The following is a 26367-nucleotide window of genomic DNA, read 5'->3' as shown; positions in this document are numbered from 1 at the left end:
TGGCGTATGCTTTCCCACATTGTTCCATTATGCTTTGAAGAATTTTTCTGCACCACATATGTTGAACATTGAAGTCTCGATTCCAAATTTTTGTCGGCATATTTATATACCTCTATTGTTGAAGATTCAAGTTCCATATTAAAAGAAGTCCATAATCAAGATCCACGAGTTATCCACACATTTGGAGTTCGATCACGCCACTACTATCCCAGGGGAGTCTATTCTTTTTTCTCCTTTTTATTTCTTTTAAATTATTTTTATGCATACAGTGAGGGCATTATATGTAATAAGTGTGGGGTAGGGGTCGAAAAAGTAAATTACTAGAAAATTAGTAAATTTTAAGTTTTTAGAAATAGATTTGAAATAATAATCTAATAATTGAATCTAGTAATAATTTTAACTTAAGTTGCTAGTGTTATATGGGATGGTCCAATGAGAGATCAAATATTTAACCGAGCCGATATATGTTATATTATATTTGTGGTTTCTCATTCCTAGTGAAAAGCCATGAGATATGAAAGGTAATCTGGTAGTTTATATGGCATAATATGTTTTGCAGCCTAAACCTGAAATCCATCCAGGAGAGATTATGTAGTCATTGCACTTAGACTAATACCTTTAACCAATAAGGGTTGAAGTTAAGCGCCCTTGCTTAAGCATGTAGGTTTTGAGTTAAAAAAGTGAGATATGTATTAAAAAAAGAGAGAGAAATTACCAAAAAGTTGTAAGAATTTTTGGAGCTATCAAAGTATGAAGATCAAAAGATCAAAAATTCGGAAGAAATTCAAAATTTTGAAGATACTAAAAATCAAACAAAAAGGTGGTGAATTCAAAGAAATCAAAGATCAAATATCAAAGAAGTGAAGAATTCAAAGAGCTCTATTGTGGTATTAAAAGTTGTAATTTCTAGATTATGTATGCTTGGGTAGCTTAACAAAAATACCTTAAGGTTAAGAAAGATTTCTGAGGATTGATTCGGAGGGTTGCAGAAATGAGTGTCGTATAAACTAAGGGGTGAAGGTTCATAAGGATTGTGAGTATTTAGGATTAGGAGGTTGTTAGGGTTTTAGTTACAACTATGCGCATTGAGGTCTTGGTGTAATGGCTGAATTCAAAATGGATTGTTCTATGTGATGCTAGTGATGAAGGTTTGGATTTTAAAAAAAAATAATAATTAGATTTGCTTGAGGGCAAGCAAAGGATAAGTGTGGGTAATTTGATATTGCCATATTTATACATATTTTTAGGCAATATTTAAGGTTAAATTATATTTTGCAGCCAAAAGAAGACATCTTCAAGAAAAAGGACTGAAAGTGTCAAAGATTGGAACTTTGGAGGATAAGAGCTTAAAAGATGAAAAATCCAGCAAAATACATCCTCACGACGTGAGCATGGACATTCTATAAGATAAACATCGGAAGCAAGAGTCCGTGTTGGATACGGATTATTACTGGACTCACGACGTGAGACTCCTATTCTCACGAAGTGAGTAGGGCTATTTCGATATATATATATATATATATATATATATATATATATATATATATATATATATATATATATATATATATATATATATATATATATATATATATATATATATATATCCTTGATCCCTACGAATTTGAGAGGTTGGCTGGCTGGAGAAAAGTTCAGAAGTCGTTTTTCAGAAGGTAGAAGGCTAGGAATTTGGTTTTAATACCAAGGAAGAAGGAGAAGATCATAATTTACTTTCTAGTTTGGTACTTTACTATGCTTTCGATTATGACTTGTTTTAGTTTAATTGTTAGTATGAGTAGCTAAATCTAGCTGCTTCTATTAGCTAGATGAAGTTGGAACTCATGGTTTGATTTTATTGATATAGACTTTTCTTGTTGGTTAATGTCTTGTGTTTGATTGATTATACCTAGCATGCTTAATTTGATACTAGATTGCTTTAAATTCTTATTATGTGTAGTTAATGACCATTAATCTGCATGAATTTGATTACCTAGTAATTTAGTGAACATTAGATTATTAGAGCTAAGATTGAACCAGTCTTAAATAAGTAAATGAAGTACTGAATTTAGTTGTGCTCGAGAACTCAATTTATAAACATAATTATGTTTGTTAACTCTATCTTACATAGCTCCAATCTATTCAATAGTTAATTATGTGTTAAATTATGTGTGACTATGCATAGATCTACATGAATTAATTCAACATTAGTTAATTTGGAATTGAATTGCTAATAATATTTTAATTGGCAACCAATGGGAATTGTTATGATTAATAGTTAAACCATTGAGGGAAGGTGGATTCAAACTAACATAAGTGTTCTTATTACTTGATGAATTGTGTTTAAAAATTTAAGTTTATCTAAACTTGCAAAATTAGATAAAAACCATTAGTTTCCTAGAACTTTAGGTTAATTTAATAGCATGTAAATTAGTTAATTAAAACTGTTCCCTGTGATCGACACCCGACTTACTTAAACTATTCTATAATTCGACTAGGTACACTGCCTAGGTGCATATTAGTTAGTTAAGTTAGTTAGGTTATAAATTTAAAACTAGTAGGTACTTTTGTGCACATCGGACATCCATTGCCAGTCCTATTAGTCCATATTAGTATGTCAATTAACCACACACACTCCACTAACAACAAATAAGGTGCAATGTGCAATTTCATGGGTTAGCATCAAATTCACATTTTTCCTAAAGTAACTAAGAGTGGGATTTTAGAAAATAATTTAGTTACTTTATAATACATTATACTTATTAATGAGAATTATTTTTCCTATCATGCCCGTTCGGCTAACGACCCTCCACCAATCAAGGAAGCGGTGGGTGAGAGTGGACACTCATTCAACTGTTATTTTATAGACAGTTTCCTTATATCCCCTTATACATCGGCTTCGTGAATGAGGCGTACTAGCAGTTCGACTAACTTAGTCTTATACATATAGTATATATTAAACTTTTAACTATATACATAGTATAAGGTGTATTTTAAAACATTTTTTAAAATAGCAAATGTTTAATCCTTTAATAAATTAAACTTTTTAACTTAATTAAATTTAAACCAATTTATGGATTAAATTAATTATCTTTTAATTAATCACCTAATTAAATTAATAATAAATTCATAAGGATTTATTTTTAAAACTTTAAAATACTAGAGTTTTTCTAAATCTTTTAATTTCAAAAATTAAAACAATTTTAATTTAAATTTATAATTCAAAAACCTTGATTTAATAATTATCTATTAATTAAACCGTTAATTAAATTATTAAATCATTTAGGGGTTATCCATTAAACTAATCAAATAATTTAACCTAATCCCTATCCTCTAAATTTCGAAAAATGTGGGAGGGATAATTATAAAATCGTATAATTATCTAGTTAACTAATTAAGAACATAATTACCAAAAATAACAACCCTACCCAATCCCCTAATTTTCTAAATTACCATATCTTGGGGAGGAAGGCAAGGCTTTCAATCCATGCCATATTTTCGAAAATCCCTAAGGTGCCAAAGGAAAGGGTTAAAACCCTTATTCAAATTTTCGAAAACTAGGGTTAGCAAACCCTAATTTGCAAAAACCCTAAGCCCAAGGGTTTAATTGCCATAAACCCTAATTGCCAAGTTTAACCAATAGCACCATATTCAATAGAAAATAATCCTAGGCTTTGATACCACAATTGGGTTTTGACCATAACAAGTAATCCCTATGTGTGCATGCAACCCTAATTTGTAGGATCTATGTTTTCACAATTGGCCATGCAAATATTGAACACAAAACTAGAGGACATCTACTATAATCGAAATTCTTAATAAGAGATAGTAGACATACATTTGATTGTTATGTAGTAATAACAATGTAAATCCAAGATTTCTTGAAGCTTGAGAGCAAGTGTCACAAGTGTCATGCCTCTAATGGCTCACAAACACACTTAGTAAGAGGATGAGAGGAGAAAGAGAGAAATTTCGGATTCTTCTACTTAGAAAAGATGGCCGAAATTCTAAGGGTGAAGGGCCCTTTATATAGTGCACCAAGGATACCATGGATAAGCCTTATCTAAATAAAATATTAATATTTCAAACTTGGTAATTATCCACCTCCTTTATTATCCATATACGATAAGATAATCTAGAAATTCTAGAATTATCATATATATATATATATATATATATATATATATATATATATATATATATATATATATATATATATATATATATATATTCGTCCACCTCCTTCCCTAGGAAGGTTCTTGACCATTTTTCTCAACTATTAAACAATTGCACTTTTAGTCCCTACACTTTTAATTAATTCATTTAATCCCAAAATTTATTTCAAATTTATTTCTGATTAAACATTAATTAAATAACATGATTTGTAATTAATATATTACTTTCATAATACATTAATAAATCATCCATATCAATTTATTATTCCAAATAATAAATTATTCCTCTTTCTCAATAGTTCATCCTGTTTAGTTGCTAGTATGAAGGCAACCCAAAAAAACTGTGCTACTATCAATTGAACTACATACCAAATATAGTTATGGGCTTAGACACCAAATCCAACAATAGTTGCACCAAAGCATGTGTAGTTAGGAACAAGATATTGCATACATCAATCGATACGTTGCCATTGCCCTCCAATAGAAACTGAAACTCGAAAAAAATACCGTAGACATACTCATTCCAGAACATATATAGAAAGTATTAAACACACACATATGTTATACACATAAATATAGTGCATATATGGAACAAAACCACACAAATACCCTAATTCTAAATCTCCAGAATATCATTCTGAAATGTATGGTCGTTCCAGACTTTAGTCCATAATACAATTTAGCAGTCCGGAATGTACGGGGTGTCAGGTTCACGACAAAAATCCCACCAATCTGCACCAACTCCAGGACCACATCATAAATACTCTGAAATATCGTATTCCGGATCCCAAGTCCGAAACGATATTAAGCGTTCCGGAATATGATATTCCGGAGTCTATGGTCATTTTTACAAAAAAAAAAGAAAACAATTTGAAGTGGTTATTTTTAATAACAACCACGTTTATAAGGGTTATATTCCTCATATTCCGTTAATTATAATATAATATTTTTGTATTTCTATAACTATAGAAGTAAGAATTTGTCATCTTCCTTATTTTCAGAAAAAAAATCCCAAAAAGTTTAATTTAATTGTCAAAATTTTTGTATTGTAATATACTATTTTAATTAATTATTTTTTTGTGTAATGTTTATTTTAAAATATTAACATTTGTTTAAAAAACAAAAATGTTGTATGGTGGGCATTATAATACGTCATATAGGGTGTTATTGTATGTACCTCATGATTTATGAAATTCCTCCATCTACCCCCTTTTTGTCATTTTGTTGGTTTTTTTTATTTTGTTTTTTGTTTTTTGTTTTTTGTTTTGTTTTTGTTTTTGTTGTCTATTATTATTATTATTATTATTGTTGTTGTTGTTGTTGTTGTTGTTGTTGTTGTTATTATTATTATTATTATTACTACTATTATTATTATTTAATTAAATTTATAATAATTATAGTAATTTAATAATAATGATAATAAAAAGTTCATTATTTTCAACTATTATTTTACCAACTACAATAATTAAATATTCCTTCACTATATATCTCGTTTGGTTTCGTGATGTGCCTCTCCGGTTATTGTCTAACGTATTATTTCCTAAATAGTTGAGTTGATGTCACTTTAACTTTATCTTTAACAATAAAGAAATTGATTTGATGTTTTGTTTTCTTCTTTTATTACGTATATATAATATGATCAAAAATTATATCTCATATCTTCGTCTAAGTCAACATATCTACAACGATTGAATCATATGGCGAATTTTCAGACTAATCAGGTTTGTTTGTTTTTAGATAGTTTTAGTATACTAATACGTTGACACAATTATCAAAATGAGCATATATGTATTTTATTTGTCAGGTGTTTAACACTCGTGAAAATTTGAAGGAGTGGGTTGAAAATGTGGCATGAATTCTCGAATATGTGGTCATTATAAAAAGATAAAAAATAAAAAACAAGTGGTGGCTATGTTTCAAAAATCGTATTAGTTTGTGATCGAAGTGGTGTCTATAAAGGTACAAATACATCAGGCAGAAATACAGGGACAAAAAAATAAATTGTCCTTTTGAATTGGTCAGAATTTATTATAAGACAGATGATTTTTGGATCTTGAAAGTTATAAATGGTGAACATAATCATGACCCTGCAATGTATATGGAGGGTCATGCATTTGCAAAACGGCTGACTACAGATGAGCGCCGTATGATTGAAGACATGACAGATAATGATGTCCGTCCACATAGTATTCTTTCGACCTTGAAGAGTCAAAATGAACACAATGTAAGTACAATAGACACCATTTATAATGCACTAGAAAAATATTGATCACAAATGCATGTAGGTCGAAGCGAAATGAAAGTTGTATTTGAAAATTTTCCGTTAAATGGATATATATGAGTACAGATGATACGATAAATAAGTTGGAAGACATGTTTTTTGTTCATCAGACATCATTGAATATATAACGTACATTCCACAATTGTTAACAGTGGATGCCACGTATAAGACAAACAAGTATAACATGCCTCTCCTTGAAATTATTGGTTTCACTTCAACAAACAACACATTTTCCATAACTTTCATGCTTATGGACGAAGAGAAATAGGCAAATTCTACTTGGCCATTAAATTGTATAAGGACCACATTAGGTGGATTTGATGGGCCATATGTAATCGTCACAGATAGAGAATTAGCTTTAATGAATGCATGTGTAAATGTATTCCCCGCATCGAACCGGTTACTCTGTAGATGGTACATATCTGAATGTATAAAGAAACACTTCAAACCAATTTTAAAGTCCAAGGGTATTTGGGGATCATATAATGTCACACCCCCAAACCAAGGATGGCGGAAACGTCCGGGGGTGGAGGACTTCATGTATAGTATCACAACAACGAATATAATAGTGCTCAAAGTAAATACAACCATCATAAATATAATTGAAAATGTTACACCATGGGATAAGTTTACATGTTTCAAAATCAATTACATTATGATGACAAAATGAAACGTTTGATGACTTATCGTCCCATCCTCAAAATGCTGTTGGTTTTCCTGTTTCACTGATTTCCTGAGAAAACAAGTAGTTTTGAAAAAGTGTCAACAATTAAGTTGGTGAGTTCATAAGAGTTTTGTTCGAGAAAGAAACCGTTTTCCTTGTAAAAGCGACAAAGTATGTTTCCAGAAAATCCAATATTTTCTTTATTTAGTGAAATGAATGCTTCTATGTTATGCGATAATGAACCCTAGAAAGACCCATAGATTTCTTCTATAATCGCCCAGCGTATATAAGTTGTACAAAATTTAAGTTAAATAAACCGTTGAATATAATGGGTCTGCCCTAGGTCCACAACCAAACAAGGAACAGGAGATAAGGCGGGCCCACCAATTCTAAGTCGATTGTGACTAAATTCTTATATAACTCTATCATATACACTTAGCAATTATAGCTGAAGTCTAACAATTCTAGATGAAATAGTTTTGATAGAAATATGATCCAAAGAAAATCCTATATTTTCCTTATAAAAGTTACGTAGTCCTAAACCCCAGGACCGAAAGTAAACAAGTATTTTCCATACTTAAAGATATAAAAGTGATTTTAGATCGGCATAAAACCCTTTTTTTAAAGTTAGGTGGTCCTAAATCCCAGGACCGAAAACAAGTATATTTCCATACTTAAAGATATTTCCTGTGAGTTAAATCGACATAACTCGCTAATTTAAACAGAACCCGTAAATCTTATAATTTATTAATACCACATATGAGTTATTATAACCATGCTAAGACTAGTTCGAATGGCCTCGTAACACGACGTTCTTCAGGTGTCGCACGTTAAATGACACTTGTCACCACAGACCTGCCGGTCTAGCTATTGCATGCAGCTCAGGTGTGGGTTTGTCAAACCCAATATAGATCTATACACAACTATCACGCTCTCCCTACAAGAGACTCTGGTTATAATTTACAGGACTTTTTGATTTATTACCATGAAGGTAAGTCGAAGCGAATGACTCACAAATTTATTCATTAACAGATTTACGTGAACTTAACTGAAAACCTTTGGTAAATGAGTTTGAAATGTAAATGATACATAAACTATACATATTATAGTTTCTCCAAAATGTTTGTACTGAAAAAGAACTCTTTTATGAAAATACATTAGTGCTATGAATCCATAAACTATGCTTATTATAGCTTATTATATGTGTTCGAAATGAATGAAAAATCTTATCATGAATGACTAAATTTCAGTTTATGATGATAAACTAACAAGAAATTACATTCAATATTTAGAACTTATTGTTATACACTTTGCTCAACATAATACAAAGTGTTATGAAAGTTATAAGCTGTTAACTAGTTTTTAAGCTTTCTGCACTGTTTTAGAAAAATCATAGAAAAATCATACGAAGTCGAAAACTGAATCCGTAAATTCTGAGAGTTCATAAAATGTGTCTAGTTTATTCATAATTTTTATTATGATTTTTAGAAGTCTTTAACTTGTGTTAAAGTGTTCATATTCACAGACTGGCCCGAATTTGTTTCTGAAATGCTAGGCAGTTTTGTAAAAAACACCATAAATAGTAGACAAATCGTATGGTGATGTGCAAGTAGTCATTATAAAGGTATGAATCTGAACTATTTGCACCTAATACAGTTTTGAAAACTAAAATGTTTAAGTTGACCAAAACAGTCCGTGAATGGAGTTAAACTTTTCTGATGAAGGCTGTTAAATGAGTTTAGTTATGTTCTTAGTGGTTTAACTTGTATTCCCCCCCTTAAAACTTAAGAAAAACATGAAAAGATAGGGGTATGAACTCACCTTGAGTGATTCAGTAGATGGATGATGGAGAAAAAAAGTGTTCAACTCAAGAACACTTGGGAGATGCTTGAAGATTCAAAGACCTAACACTAATGTGATGGAATTTGTGTAAGCAATCTATGATTTTGAGTAGGAGGATGTGTAATAATCATAAGAAAGATGATGATACTTACCAATTGAAGGAGAAAAGCCTTGGAGTATGCCTTGAAGTTCTCGAAATTGAGAGAGAAAGATGAGAGAGTTTGGAGTGTGATTCTTGGTGGAAAATGAGAGAATGAATGAAGTGTGAGGAGAGAGGGTGGATGTTCCAGCTCTAAGAACGTGGGAAATGGCTGGAAATGATGAGAAATTTCATTGACATGACCTAGGTATGGTGGAATGAGTGTGGCTGGTCATGGAGTGGGTGTGGGGGTGGTTGCTTGTGTCATAAACTAAAGAAAAGTCAACACTCCACCTCTTGTACTTCACCCACTCTTCTTGGATAAGATTTATCCCCAAAAACGTGATAAATTAATAAATATGGGGCCTTATATGTTAAAATAAAGTTTTGGGTGAAAATTCCGCGTTAAAATAATTAAAAACGGGCCTAAAATGCAAAACTAGTCGAAAACCGGGAAGAAATGGCCTACCTGCGAGACCTCTCGGTTCTGGGCCGAGGTTCGGTTCCAATGCTGCTGGGCCCGAAGACGAAATGGAGCGAAAGGGTAAGAAGCGAAATAGCCCGAAGGCGAAGGTAGGAAGCGAAGGCTTCGGGTTCGGTTCGTCCGAGGTTCGGGCCCGAGAGGGAGGGTTCGGTCCGAAGGTAAGTTCGGTTCATGGCAGCTTCGGTCCTTCAGCAGTTCGGTCCTTATAGGGGACTTTCGGCTCTAAGAGGCTTCGGCCCAAAAGGATGGGTTTCGGATCCTTAAGCCTATTTTACTCGTTTTTACCCTGTTTTAAGCGGTTTTTGACCCGTTTAAGGGTCAGGATAGCCCAAATGGTTACAAAAAGTCACGGGAACTTTTGAGAGAGATTCGGGAGAGATTTGGGAGAGATTTGGGAGAGATTTTTAATAGAGAGAGATAGAGTGAAAACGATCGAGAGAAGTTTCGTTTGTGACATTTTTGAGTGTCCGGCTTCGCAACGCAAGGTTTTTGAACCTCGTTAAGTCTTGTTATGATTGTTATATGCCCCCGAGGGTTAAGGAATAATGTTTTATCGAGTAGTTTCATCACTTGCCCTGACTTGGGTTTAGAATTTCCGAACACGTGAAAACTCTAAGTGATACTTTGTATTAAGATTGCGGGTTGTTCAATAAGAAATATAATGGAAACCCTAATGTACAAGGGTTAGATGAGTTGACCGGTTTGACTTGTTGACTTTAGTTGACTTTGACTTGGCCAAAAATTGATGGTTGTCACATATAAGAAAGTATGGGCAGATCTAATTAATTCATCAGCAAGGAGATCATATTTAGAAAATTATGCTCAACTTCAATCAATACTCCAGGTATTATTACATTATTAATAATTACTAGTCCACTAGTTTTACTGAAAGATAAAGAAAAGCTCGTCATGCAGTGAAGGAATATTACGTTATTAATAATTACAATTTTTAATCATCACAAAACCAGATGAGATATACAGTGAAAGAATATTACTTTATTAAGAAACATATCAATATCTTTTGGCTCCTGAAACTTACATTTTCAACCCTTCAACTTTTATGATATATTTTATTTGTATCTTATGATATAAGCTTTAGGAGCTGAAAATGAAATTTCTTTACCAAAACATTGATTTTATGTGAGCCGAATTCATTTTACAATGAAAGGAACATATATAACTTTATGAATAATTGCTTTAAATGTCTTTTTTTAATATACGTTGTCAATTGTTTGTTTACTTTTCGGTTGTTTTCAATTATCTTAATCAAACTTGGTTGGATAAATAGATAGAAATGTTTGTATCATTATGGACAAACATAGTTTTACACTTCGACAACCACACGAATAATAGAGTTGAAAGTCAACATGCAAAATTTAGAAACTACTTGGATTCAAATAACTCAAAGCTGCAGAGATTTTTTGATTATGTTGACAAGACAGTTGAATCATAATACAAATCTATAAAAGGACGTCTTGAAAAAAGCAGAATTGAAGTAAAGCATTTCCACAACATAGAAATTTTCAGAAGCTTATTAAAGAAAGTTTCACATCATGGTTTAGAAAAAATGTTGCAAGAATTAGATCGGCTCAATTTTCAAAATATAACTGAGACCAACTGTGGGTGTAAACTGCGTCGTACTTGTGGGTTGGCTTGTGCCCACGGAATTTTAGTTTATTACAATATAGGCCGACAAATACCTTTGGAGTCAATTGATTTTTTTTAGAAGACTTGATGTAGAGAGAGTAGTGCCGATCACTCAATATAATGAATCAACTGTTGATGGTGAAGCAAACCTTTTAAAGAGAAGCTACATTAAACAATCAAATGATGTGAAGGCTAATTATCTGAGAAGAAAATGATGAATATATGGATGTCATCACCTTCTATGGCATCAGAGCCTGCTTTTCGTACAAATACCCATGGACGTCTGCATGTGAGTACAAAACCATCACAATATCCACCAACTCAAGATCCTCATTTTGTATACACCAGATTATATGGGGTCTAACATGTTTGATTTAAACCAACAACCAAAACCGGATAGGCACACCACGTATTCGTTTAGAGAATCTTCAATGTTCAACCAAGAACCAACGTATCAAAGAACCTACTTCGAACATGCACTTATGAATGATATTCCAAGTGAATTTCAACTGTATGTGTCACACATAAAAAAATGTGGAAGGAGATGGACATTGTGGATTCTGGGCAATAGTTGTTGCTCTTGATTTTAGTGAAGACTATTGGTATCAAATTCGGACACACTTATACGGAGAGTTATTGATGCACATTGATGATTACATAGTGGTTTTTGAAAATGACAAAAATGCCATTAGTGAAGCATTGAATGTCTATGAAACACTCGCGATTCTAAAATATTGGATGATTATTCCTGACACTTGTATTTTAATTGCTAATAAGTATGGTGTTATTGTTGATTTCTTAAGCAAAGACGAATTTTCAACGTCTTTCCCACTTTGGAGTGGTCCACAAGATTTCCCAAATCATCTAATTATAAATATCGCCCTCCTTAACAGTTGCCATTATATTAAAGTTGATTTACAAGAGGGTCATCCAATGGCTACTGTTTATTGGTTGTGGAACATGCACAAATCAACACGTTCTACTGGATGGCAAGCATTGTACCATGGTCGATTGTCTGCTTACGTTCGACCATATAGACAATTCAATAATCGTCATACTGAAAGAGTTAACGTATGAGATAGTTAATGAAATGTAAATTTTAATTTGTTTAATAATAACATTCTATGTTTATGTTGTATCACACTCGATTGTTATTCTTATTATTGTTATTATTTTTCAAACAATTAATTAATTAATTAATTAATAATAAAAATAGTAATTATTATAATTATAATAAAAAATGTAAAAAAAACATAAAAAGGAAAACAAAAAGACAAAAACAAAAGGGGGGGGGGGGTAGGTAGAAGACAGTATTTGGGGTACATAAAAAACCCTTTTCATATAGATATGGATAGATTAGTTAATTATAGACAAAAAAAATTCAAAATCACTAGTATTAGAGAGTATTTAAATTAATAACTTGTTTTATAAAGTTTATGGAAAGCAATATTTTATAACAAAATAAGTTATACATGATATGGATGAATGTGGATGCTCTCTCTCTCTCTATATATATATATATATATATATATATATATATATATATATATATATATATATATATATATATATATATATATATATATATATATATAGGCCTAGGTTCATGTGTTTCTTACATTTATTGTGTGCTAGAATGCACCAATAGAAATTTTGCAAAATTAAATAAAGATAGATATTAAATGATTTTAATAATTGTATGTATATTAAATGATATCCATAATTATAATTCTCTTTTTATAGAAACTAATTAAATTTGTCATTAATGTCAGCAATAACATTCTTTTAGAATGAATTCGCATCTAGGTTTTCATATATGTGTTCGTGTTTTGTTTATTGAGTCACTCACTTAAAATACAACAAAGTTGCATTGAATATGAAGAACAAGAGCATATTCTATTACAATACACTCTTGTTTTGTTAGAAGATATACTCTTATTCTTCTAGAATAAACTCTCATTCTGCTAGAATACACTATGCTCTTTTATGTTCTAGACAACTTTATTGTATTTTGAGTGAATGAGTCATGAAACAAAATACGAATCCATACATGAAAACCTAGATGTGAATTCATTCTGAAAGAATATTATTGTTGATATTAATAAGGAATTTAATTAATTTCCTTAAAAAAAGAATTATAATTACGGATCATTTAATAGACACATAATTATGGAAATAATTTAATATCTATATTTATTTGACTTAGTAATAATTTTATTTTTACTAAATTCTTATTATTGCATTCTAACACATAATATATATGAGAAATATTTGAACATCTCTCTCTCTCTCTCTCTCTCTCTCTCTATATATATATATATATATATATATATATATATATATATATATATATATATATATATATATATATATATATATATATATATATATATATATATATATATATATACTAGTTTATAACCCGTGAGAACCGCGATTATAAAATTAATTAAACTATCATATTAAAAAATCAAAATTATTAATCAATTGTTTTAAATAAATTATTACTTAAGAGATATTTTTTTACTTATATAAAATTATAATCGTTGATTTAAATAAATACGTGGAGTTATATCACACTTATAACCTGTATTAATTTTATTTTCTTTTTTAATATAATGTTATTAATTTAATATAATTAGAGTGAAAAATTTTAAAATTTGAAATTTAAAATAAAGAATCAATTATTAATTTAATGTAATTAGAGTGAGAAATTTTAAATTTTAAATTTGAAATTGATAATTTATAGGTTGACAAGTAGCATGATAGGTGACATATAATATTAACGAGGAGTTCTAATAGTATGACACTTGTCAATAGGAGAATAAACATATTCATTTATTAGAATATATATATATATATATATATATATATATATATATATATATATATATAAAACGAAGCCATGTACTTGGTTATAATAAAATCCAATGTAGCCATTTCCTTGAAAATAGAGAAGAGTAAATTACACGAATGGTCCCTATGGTTTAAGGTGATTTACATGTTTGGTCCCTAACTTATTTTTTTTTTAACTCGGAAGGTCCCTAATATTTGTTGTTGTTACGCGTTTGGTCCCTGTCCTACCTAAAAAGACTATTTTACCCTTTATTTTTTAAATTTATTTAAATAAACACACCCCAACCCCACCATCATCACCTTACCTTACCTACCCTATCATTTTTTCCTATTTAAATAATAGTCTTTCAAGTTAAGACAGAGACGAAGTGCGTAACAAAAACAAACAGTAGGGACCAAGCACATATAAAAAACAAACAAAAAGGACCTTCTGAGTTAAAAAAATAAGTTAGGGACCAAACGCGCAAATTACCCCAAACCATAGGGACCATTCGTGTAATTTACTCAATAGATAAATACCAAAATGGCCTCCAATACATTCCACTTAGGTTGGACGGTATGACCTCGGCAGGTTCGGCCCACACCGGGCCGAGTACTCGGCATGCCGACCACGACAATTCGGTGACCAAAAGCCGATGAGAGAGAAATGTGTTTTCAATTGAAAGCTACATTAATGGTCCGTATAAATTCTCTTTTACTTCACTTTCTACCCTAACCTCAACTTGAAAATATTATATAAACCCTTCAACTTTATAAAAATTATTATTTGACTTATTCTCTTTCATATTTAATATTAATTCAAGTAAACTAATTCTATGTATATTAATTGTTATTAATATTCTTTGTGTCCCCATTTTAAATTATATTGATGTTTTTAGTTGTGGTAATTTTATTTTTCTACGTTTTTTTGGTGTGTTTGTTGTATTTTTCGTTGAATTTTAATGCAATTGTAGTTTTACATTAAGTTGGTTAAATTGATTATTTTTAATATAAATTAATTTTAAAAAAAGGATGACAAGTGTGAAAACACACGTCATGAAGATGTTCTTTAGGTCTATCTAGGTTTTGTAATTTTAGTTCGTATGCTTTTAATTTTAAATTCTATTTTTTTGTGTTTGTTGTTATTTTGAATTACTATATGTTTTTATTTTAAGTTTAATGAATTATTAGTTTTTAAAAATTGTTATGTTTGAAAGATTTATTTTGTATATTAAAAAAAAAAAATAGGTAGCATGACAAGTATGACGACCCTTGCCTACCAAATGGCAACTTTGGGCAAAAATATTCAAAGTGTGATGTGGCGCCTACGTGAACCATAGCAAGTGTGGCACCACACCCACCAGTCTTATATGTCGTTGCAACTATGTGACAGTTGCTACCTTGCCAACACCATTTTCATAAAAATAACATCTGTAGTGATATAAACTTAAATAAATTTGCTATATTTTACTTTTATGTAAAATTTGCTAATTTAGCCCAATTTGCTAATTATTTTTCTAAAAATAGCCAAAAAAAAGTTTTTTTATTGCAAGATTGCCACTAAAATTGCAGATGGCTAGATTCCATATGCTATTTCATCATTCCATCTACTATTTGGAGAAGGTTATAAAAATGCTATTTTTTGAAATCCACACCACCAAATCGCAGATGGGTTTTGTTCCATCTACGATTTGCTCTCTTCCCTCATCTCCGATTTTACTTTTTTTTTAAATGCTTTGGTATGACTATCATTTAGCAAGGTTGACTAAGGAATTTGAAATAGTTGACTATGAATTCGTACAAATAGGTATATTTTCTATAAAAAGAAACAAAAACTGATTAGCTTATTATTTATTTCTTTAGAAATCTTGTTTTGGTTCTCTGTGCTAAAATGAGTTAATATTTGGTTTGCGTTGTAACGAGCGGAAGGTGGGAGTTACCGGAGAGAAATTTGGAATATGTATGTTCAATAATATATCTCATATTGTAACATATTTAATTATTTAAATTTTAATGTCTAATAATACCTATTTTTTTAAATATCTCGTATTCACATATAATATATGTTCAAAATGATAAATCGAATAGAAAAAGTTTTATAAAATATTTTTAATAAATGAATATATATTAATTAGATTTTGAAAAATACCATTAAAGAAAGTATTTAATGCTTGGTTTTACAACAAATATTATATTGTTTTCATCTTCATACGTGTGTGAATCAATCTTAAATATGTTCAATAAATCTGCTTGAATTGACAATGTACTGAATAATCACGTAGTTATGCATTCCTTTGAGTAAAAATTTGTAGTTATACACAAGAGATACGGTTAAGGTAATGAAAAAAAAAGGTTGTAAGATAATAATTTACAACGGTTAAAACTAAAAGAAAAACAATTTTTTAATCAAACAATTAGTATACCTCAACCCTAAGAAAATCAACATAAAACTTAATTTAAAATAAAGTTTTCATATTATTATTTTCTCTAAAATTTGAAATAATTTTAATGTTTAAAGGTTTTGAAAGAGTTTTTTCAAGTTGGAAGATGAAAAAGTAGGTGCTACCAACTCTCCCAAAACAAATTGGTTTTAGGAAAGGTGCAACCTTTGTACATATAGCCAAGGTTGTATAAGGCGTTACTGTTCGGCCGACTACCGAGTAGCGAGTACCCGGGAGTACTCGGGGAGTACTCAGATTCGGTAATTCATGTAAAATTTTTTTAGAGAAATTATATATGTCAAAAGCATATGTTAAAATCATAAGTTGATTGAAAAATATAACAAAATTAGATACATGTGAATACACAAAAAATAGAAAACACATAATGGTCTCACTTCGTAAATAATAACCGAAAGTTTAAGATATATATGTAGTAATAATCATATGTGTGTGTGTTAAATAATAAATCATTAAGTATATTATATATATATATATATATATATATATATATATATATATATATATATATATATATTAATCACCAAGTTGACCGATTTTTACAAAACTGCTCAGTTCAGTAAGAGACTGATTGGGGAGTACTTAGGATTTTGTAACTAGCCTAGGTAAGGGGTTGAGTAGTGAGTACTCGGAGGAGTAATCGGCCAACTCGTCAAGTTTTACAACATTGCATATAGCACATTCAGCCCTCTAGCGCATATGGCATTCGACTGCGACTAGAAAACCTTCCTTACTCATCGCAAAGACTTAGCCATTTCTGACCCTAACAATCCCCCTTCAAAAATTGCATCCTGAGAGAATCGAACCCAAGATCCTAGCTCTGATACCACTTATTTGACCTCAGGCACTACCATCTCTCCCAAAACCAATTGGTTTTAGGAAATGCATAGCCTTTGTACATATAGCACATTCAACCCTCTAGCGCCTATGTCATTCGACTACGACTAGGAAACTTTCCTTAGTCATCACGGAGACTGAGCCAGACCCCAACAAAGAGTGAGGGTTTTTTAAAAAAAATGTTATTTATACTTGCCTTTCTTAATTTCATATATGGACTAGGTCAAATAGCAGATGGAAGTCCATCTACGAATGTACAAGCCTTTTATGGAGAGGCTATGCATTAGAGACTTGTATGCTCGCAGATGGACTTCCACTTTTATAGATGGCCATAATGACCTGCGATTTTAGTGACTATTTTGTGTAATTGGCTTTTGACTATTTATAGAAACGTAATTAGTAATTTTGGCTATATTTGCAACTTTCTCTACTTTTTTAGTTTAACGCAACTTAGAAGATAAACACATTAGGTTACCAATCTTATATTTAAGAATGAGTAAATTACATGAATGGTCCCTATGGTTTAGGGTAATTTGTGTATTTGGTCCCTAACTTATTTTTTAACTCGGAAGGTCCCTATTGTTTGTTTTTGTTACGCACTTGGTCCCTGTCTTATCTAAAAAGATCATTTTGCCCTTGATTTTCTAATTTATTTAAATAAACGCACCCCACCCCCTCACCTTACCTTACCTACCCCACCATTTTTCCTATTTAAATAATAGTCTTTTTAGGTAAGACAGAGACCAAGCGCGTAACAAGAACAAATAGTAGAGACCAAGCACGTAACAAAAACAAACAGTAGAGACCTTCTGAGTTAACAAAATAAGTTAGGGACCAAGTGTGTAAATTACCCCAAACCATAGGGACCATTCGTGTAATTTACTCTTTAAGAATTTATCCATCTACCCTCTTCACTTGCTAGAAATAATAAAAATAACAATGACAACCTTACTATAAATTCTTATTAATTAAACATTCCCTTGAAACTTTTAGATTCCCTGGTTATTATTATTTCATTTATTATTATTTATTTTATTTTACTAATGTCTAATTTAATTTAATTATATAAAACAAACAAAAATTCTAGTCACAAGATGTAGACGTTACAAAATACAACGTCGATTTGGTTTTCAGTTTGAAATTATTATTCTTAATTATTCTTTTGCCAATGGTACATTCAAATGAATATATCAAATTATATATATCATTATAATTAAATGTTATGTATTATGACACTCAATTTGTTATTCATTTCAATTTTTATGATTCTAGATTTAGACTATGTTTGGCGTACTAGTTGAGAAGCTAGCTGCTATATTAAAAGTTAGCTGATAGCTGAAAAGCTAGCTGATAAAAAATGATGTTTGGTAAAACTAGCTGAAAAGCTAGCTGAAATATATAAAATTACATAAAATGACGTTTAAGAGAATGTGTTTCTATAATTAATTAAGGGTATATTTGTAAATTTTTAAAAAAGCTCTTAAAAAGCTAGTCTAAGTAGCTTTTTAAAAAGCTAGCTTATAAGTTATTTTTGTCTTGCCAAACACGACAACATAAAAAAACTCGAAAATAAAGCTAGCTTATCAGCTAGACGTGGCACACCAAACATAGCCTTAGCAATTCTAGCGAGAATTCAATCTGGAAGTTTTTCTCAAAATTTGATTATTTTCTGAAACATATTTTTACACAAAACTATTGGTGTTTTACTATTTAGGCTCATTTTTTTCAGGAAAACATTTTTGCGGATCATACATTTTCGTGAAAATTTTCTTTTTGTAATTATATAGACATTTTCTTATTTATATAGCAATTTATTTTTAACATTTTCATTAAATGTTTTCTAAAATTTTTAATCCAAGGTACTCTCTCTCAAAAAGGAATTCATAAAATGAGATAAGGGTATTTCTTTTCAAAGGAGGGCGGTTAATGCTTGTCAGGTCTATCGATTTGGGTCTTTCACTTACCGGTCGGGTTTAATTTATATGGCTAGAGTGTTAAGCAGGGGCGGAACGTCTATAGGGCTAGGGGGGCCATGGCCCCCTTGATTTTTTTACTTGCTACATGTATTGTATACATATGGATTTGATCTTATTTCTTTCACTATCTTTTGGCCCCCACGTTTATGATGCAAGGTCTTGAAAGAAAATATATAGACCGATTAACTCCAAAATAACACAAAAATCTTATTTTTATTAATTATTTGATTAATTGTGTAACTACTAAATTATTAAACTAAATAAAGTTATAATCCAAAAAATCAATGAAAAATAATCAAAACCGATCCTCATAAATCTCGGATGCCAATTAATTAGGAAAACTAAAGAGCTATAAAAAATCAAAAAACTATTTTAAAGTACAATTTCTTGACTCAACCTTGAAAAAAACACAAAACCCTAAATACAAGAACCATCGTTGCTTCTGGAAACCCATCTACGATATCGCATGCACCATAGTGCTTACCTCCGCCAGATTTCTCACCAGAAATATATTATCGCGGGCTGCTGCTTCTTAGCCTTCTTCTCTATTCACTGATTACTTCTCCTTGGTCTCTGTCTCTTAACTTTTGTCTGATCAGTCCTCTCTATGGGTTCTTTGACTGCTACTACGACAGAGACCTTCGCCGGCGATGCTTCCTTCCGGCATCTTCTCTCTTTCAAACCTTTGTGGTCTTTATCTCTTATTTCTGGTGTTCCCTATTTCGAAATTGTAAGTGTCTCCTCTCTTATTTCTTTAAGTCTTTCTATTTCTTTATCTCTCTCTTTCTCTCACCAGATAAAAAGGATATGATTAGAAAGTCATATTATTAGGATATCTAGACCGGGGGGTGTTTGGGATTGCTTTTCAAGGTGAAAAGTTCTTTTGCAAAAGAACTTTTTGATTTTAACTTTTAAGGGAGTAAAGTCAAAAGTTAGTTTTAAAAAGTGTTTGCCAAATATTTTTTGACTTTTGAAGGTAATTTACCTTGTAAGAAGGCAAAAGTCACAAAAAGTCATGATTTCTTGACTTTTGGAAAACCCCTAATTCCTTCATGCCAAAAAGTTATTTTCAAAAGTTCTTTTGCAAATACCAAACATCTTTTAGAATTTTTGACTTTTTGGAAAAGCCAAAATTCAAAAAATCATTTTTTAAGCAATCCCAAACACCCCCCTAGGGTACCTGTTAAAACTTTAAAAAAGACTACAACTTTTATTTACTGTTTCTAATTTTTGAATTCTTATTTGGAATGTTACAATAATTAGTTATCATTCAAAGTGTACTTATAAATTATTATTTTTATTTTATTATCTGTTAAATACTAGTATTAGGCCATCCACAATGGGAGTTGTATGAGGGTTTAATAGATTAAATGTGAATATAATATAGAGGTGAAAGAGTGTGGAGTTGAATGACCATTGAACTGTGCAATAGAATTGTAATGAAAATTTATTAATTTTTTAAGAATTAAATTGAATGTTTATATTCTCTTTCCTACATGGCAATCCATACAACTCTCTGTGGGTTTAATCCATTGGAGATGGCCTTAGTTAAAATGGTGGTATGTAGTGTATAGTAAAATGGAAAAAACAATCAACTATTAAGCTTTAATTTATAAAAATTTTGATTATGGCCCCCCTAATTTTTATAGTCGTGTTCCGCCCCTGGTGTTAAGTGTAGCTGAGAATAAGATAAGATTATCAGGGGTATGTCACAACTCACAAGATCTAGTTTCCTTTGGGCTTTTAATAGCCTGACAAGTTGGTTACTGATGCAGTTTTTTGTACAAGATTTGTTCAATGATTTGCATACATCCATTGGCATCAAAAGCATTTAAAATCAATGTAATGTGAATGCAGGTATATACTCTTTTCAATCTTTTTAACTAATTTTAGAGTAGCTAGCTAGTATTGCCTTCTTTTTCTTTTGATATAATCTTTGTGATAATTTCTTTTAGTTTAATTGTTTTGGTATTTGGATTTTCTTTATATAACTATTTCATGGATGATAAACTAGTAAACCTTCTTTTTTATTCTATTTCTTTAAAGAGCCTGATGCATCCATCATTACAAAATAAGAACTAATCAATAATGTTGCAAGTAATCAATGATATTATTTGTTCAACTTATATTTGGATAAGAAACATATAACAGATATTTTATCCTTTCAGGGCGAAGAAAGTCTCTAAAGAAATATAACTTAACAGTGAGATCCTTTATAGGGTCATGTAGCAAATCAAAAGGCAGCTTGTGGCACAACCTGATAGCTTCCATGTGAAATAGAAGCGATTGGATATATGGCGTAGTTGATTCCAGGAACTGCATGAACTATCCTCTTTCTGTGGGTCCTGAAGATCCATCTTAATACCCAGAATCTAACCACATTAATTCGTTCGGGTCATCAAATCAGGGTCATAATGAATAGGTTCTGGACTTCTGGGTGGTGGTATTTGCAGCTGAAAGAACATTCTTGTTGACCTTAGTTTAAGGAGATAGTACAATCAACCAAAATTTTGTACTCAAAATATGTCATTTTGCTTTCATTGTGCATTCATCCCTCCATTTCCATTGGTTGTTGGAATCGAAGCCCTCATCAATCACCAGAATTAATGTTTTTATCAAATTCTGCAAGTTTTTGAAAGTTTTTTATCTAACCTCAAAACTGTTGACTTCTATCAAAGCAATCCCAGCAGGATCATACCGAGCAACAAGAAATCTAAGGTGTGACAGGTAAATCAGATACTAAGTGGCTAATAAGGATCAGGGAACTGAGTAGTCAGAAAGGAGGTTACCAAAAGAAGAAAACTAGAACTGGAAGCATTGTCAAGTCTCAAATTTGGGTGTTCTTTGTGGAAAGCTAAGAAGGATAACGTATGTTGGTGGTGAAGCCTTGCTAATAAACTTGAAAATCAATGTTGCTTTTAAGGATGTCCTGTGGAAGTCACTTTGTGTATTGTAAGTACAAATGATTAAAATATTTGTTGTAAATTATAAAATAATTTTTGACATGATAGTGATAACTATTTTAGAAAAAGGTATGTAATTGCATTGATGTAATTTGAAATGAAGGCGAATTAACATATATGTTGAAATAAATAATCTCGTAAATGTAGAAATAGAATTAAACTTAACTCCTAAACAATGTATACATACCAATCAAGGTTACAAATAGAAATACCATAACTGCAACTAAATGTCTAAAATCTAAACTCGTATGTTAAAAGTTTTTTTCAACAGTTAACATCTCAAAAATCTAATACTAAATATCCCAAATGGGACATAGAGCATTGGTGACACTGCACTTTTTGGTCGAATATTTAGAATCGACCTCAAATTACCATTGAAGACAATACATTTTTAGTTGAATAATTCAATCTCTCAAGCGACTTACTCTCTCTCCCTCTCATAATTTTTCAGGAAAACATTTCATGAATCCTACCTTTATATGAAATAGTACTTTTGGGAATTGTATAAATATTTTCTTAACATCTTTAAACCTAGTTACTTTCTTTCAAAAAGCAAATTCATCAAATGTGATAAGTTTATTTCTTTTCGAAGGAGGATTGTAAGAGAAGGTTAATGCTTAACAGATCTATCAATTTATTTTTCACTTACCAATCGGGTGTAATCTATTTTGGGCGGATTAATCTTGTGGCTAGAGTGTTAGGTGTAGCTGAGAATCAATAAGGTTAATCTAGGGTATGACGCAAGATTAAATTTCATTCATGTATGTGATTCTAGCCAATTAAGGAGATTCTATCAATGTAGAGATCTTTTTAGTTCCATTAGTGAACCACATTCAGATGGATAAGGGGCGGTTTAAGTATGTATGTATGTGTGTGTGCGCGCCGATTATTACCTAAAATGCATCCCACATCGATCGGATTCACTTAGCTCTTGGTAACCACATCGATATAAATGTGAGACTGCTCATGGCGTCTCATTGTACATAGCTTCCATGTGAGCTTTTAATAGTGTCACAAGTAGGTTGCTGATGCACATTTTTTACAAGATTTGTTCGACGATTTGCACACATTCATTGGCATCAATAGCCTTCAAAATCAATGTCATATGAATGCAGGTATGTACTCTTTTCATTTTAGGTAAGTAATTAGAGTAGCTAGTATTGGCTTTTTATTTTTATTTTTCTGTTGACATAATCTTTATTAAAAATACTGTTCTTTTAATTTTTTTTAGGTATTTGGGTTTTCTTTATTTAACTATGTTATGGATGATAATCTTGTCCACCTTCTTTTTTATTTCATTTCTTTAAAGAACCCGATGCATCGATCGTTACAAAATAAGAACTAAATAATAGTGTTGCAAGTTTTGTAATGTCATTATAAATAATATCCAATCCCTCATTCGCAAACAATATAATTAATGATATTTGTTTAACTTATATTTGGTAAGAAGCATATAATTAACAAATATTTTATCCTTTCAGAGCCAAGAAAGGATAAAATAATTTATATTTGGTGAAGAAAGGATAAAATATCTAATCTCAAATTCGCAAACAATATAACTAATGATATTTGTTCAACTTATATTTGGTCAAGAAGCATATAATTAACAAATATTTTATCCTTTCAGGGCCAAGAAAGTGTCTAAAGAAATATATCTTCACATTGAGATATTTATAGGCTCTTGTTGATTTTGGGAAGGGTAAATATCATTGTAGCCTAACAAACTTATGTGTTTTGGTTTAAAAGGTCCCTCATCTTATTTTTTTTGCTTTCTAAGGGCAACTTGTGGTTTACCGGCTAATTTGGGTAAACAAAACCATTATAACCGGTTAGATCTGCCAAATAGGTTAGAAAATGATTACATGTAGCCTCGTCAGCAACACACTAGTAGACTTCTGCCTCGTCAGCAACTTTGGGGATTAATCTAAGCACTACTCTGACACTTTTTCTTACCTTGAAAAAAAAAAGATTTCACCTTTTTTCTTCTATCTTTTTCAAAATTCGGAAATGGAAAAAGCTTAATTCCATTAACAATGGTGACCTCTGATCACCACTAGGGTTCAGGTTCTTCCCGACTGATGAAGAGCTTGTGGTAAACTTATTGAAACGCAAGGTTCGTCTCGCCCTGTGGCTTCCCTATCATTGTTGCAGCTTGGGATTTACGAGCTTCGTGGCTCTTCTTTCTGAAAATTCAAAAAACTCTTCTAAATAAGTGTAATGTCAGGTGATGATGGTTTGTTACTGTGTGTTTTGGGTGATCTGAATAAAGAAAGGTACCCAAATGGAAAACGATTCAATCGAGAAACTATCATTTTGTTATCGTTTGTCAAAAAATTGAAATAAACATGATCAAGAAATGATATAATTAGAAGCTTTGAGGAATTATTATATAACCTGAAATGGTAATGGCCAAGACCATATTTAACAACCCATCTGAAAAATGGTAATGGCCAAGACCATATTTAACAACCCATCTGAATTCTCCGACATATCTGCTACCATTTTCACAAGTATGAATCCCACATCCATGGCTTTGTAGCGAGTGATAACACTAATTTATCACACATCAACCTGTAAACCCACTTGCATTAAACAATGTTACTGTAAGAAACGGGATGAACCAAGGATTAATTGCCATTTTTCACAAGTACGGAGTATGTGTCGGCCATTGATTGATGTCACTCGAGATATTTGTTGGCGATGAATCTATACACACCAAATCCACGTCTCAATCCATGCCCTGAACATCGATGGCTTTGTACTTTTGACCATTCACCGGAATATGAATCTCTGGTGTAGAATTTGTACACACCAAATCCATGTCTCAATCCTTGCCTGTATTGACCTCTATACCAGCTTTTCCCTTACCTGTTTGTGAGGTGTTGATCTAAGAGTCGGTCCGACAATTTAATCATGATCAAAATCACCGTCGTCGATCAGATTTTATGTTCATGATTAGGGCAGGTTGAAATTGGAAGGCGGAGACCAAAGTGAAGAATATTCGCCTTCCAATTTAGGGTTATTGTAGGTCATGTACCGTGTCAATTGAGGGGAGACTTTAATAATTCACTTTGCATATTAAATCTGCTGACTAGGAAAGAGTTCACCGGATGACCTCTTCATTTTTTTGAAAAGGACCTTTTAAATCTTAAAAACATGAATTCGTAGCCTTAGAATGCAAAAAATAAGATAAGGGACCTTTTAAACCAAAACATGTAAGTTTGTTGGGCTACAGTGACATTTACCCTTTTGGGAACTGCATAAACTATACTCCCTCAGTGACTCCTGAAGATCCATCTTGATACCCAAAATCTACACCACCTTAATTCGTATGGATCATCAAATCACAAGAAAAATAATCAGCAATGTTTCTGAACCGAATGTCTTTTCACTTTCATTGTGCATTCGTCCCACCATTTCCACCTGTTGTTGGAATCGAAGCTCTCATCAATCACAAAAATCAAAGTCTATCACATTTTGCATCAGATTCACTTGATTAAAATATTTATTGTAAATTATAAAACATTTTTTAGACATGATAGCGATAATTATTTTAAAAAAGGTATGTAATTTCATTGACGGAAATTGAACATAGTTTTACAATTTCATTGATGGGGAAGGTCTTACAATGTCTTCTCATTAAGACTTCATGTAATGTTGAATTTGTTTAAAAGCGAGACGATTGTTTCTTTGTTTACTTGAGGTTGTGATGTAATTGATATATGTGTTGAAATAATCTCGTAAAAACTTATAGACATAAAAACATAACTTTACACTCTAAACAACGTATACATTTGAAACAAGATCACAACTAGAAATACCATATGTGCAACTAAACGTCTACAATCTAAACTTGTAGATGAAAATTTTCTTTTAACAACTAACATCCCATAAATCTAATCCTAAATATCCCGAAAAGGACTTAACCCCCAACCAGATACCACTACCAAGAAATGTTGACACCCCTAGGTTGTAGACCCTTTAGTTTGTATATCAGAAGTTAAACGCACCTCATTATTTATTTTGTTTATGGCAAGATTTCATAAAATGCTATCAAATTTAACATCC

At 31.1% G+C, this 26367-nt stretch overlaps 1 protein-coding gene across 1 annotated transcript; it reads left to right on the top strand.

Annotated features, from left to right (window-relative positions):
• The first annotated feature begins 11582 nt into the window (after positions 1-11582).
• LOC145157536 (uncharacterized) lies at positions 11583-12306 on the top strand. The gene is made up of 2 exons (XM_079076562.1): positions 11583-11727; positions 11771-12306. The coding sequence occupies exons 1-2, from the start codon at positions 11583-11585 to the stop codon at positions 12304-12306; spliced, it is 681 nt and encodes a 226-aa protein (XP_078932688.1).
• The last annotated feature ends 14061 nt before the right edge of the window (positions 12307-26367 follow it).

Source organism: Lactuca virosa, chromosome 2, assembly GCF_052849685.1.
Source record: "Lactuca virosa cultivar CGN04683 chromosome 2, Lactuca_virosa_CGN04683_v6, whole genome shotgun sequence".
Lineage (NCBI taxonomy): Eukaryota > Viridiplantae > Streptophyta > Magnoliopsida > Asterales > Asteraceae > Lactuca > Lactuca virosa.
This window is presented reverse-complemented; position numbering and strand designations above follow the sequence as displayed.

Coding starts and splice junctions, on each gene's coding strand:
- LOC145157536 (XM_079076562.1), top strand. CDS start 11,583: ATGGGGTCTAACATGTTTGATTTAAACCAACAACCAAAACCGGATAGG. Junction 11,728..11,770: donor ACTTATGAATGATATTCCAA/GTGAATTTCAAC, acceptor AAAATGTGGAAG/GAGATGGACATTGTGGATTC.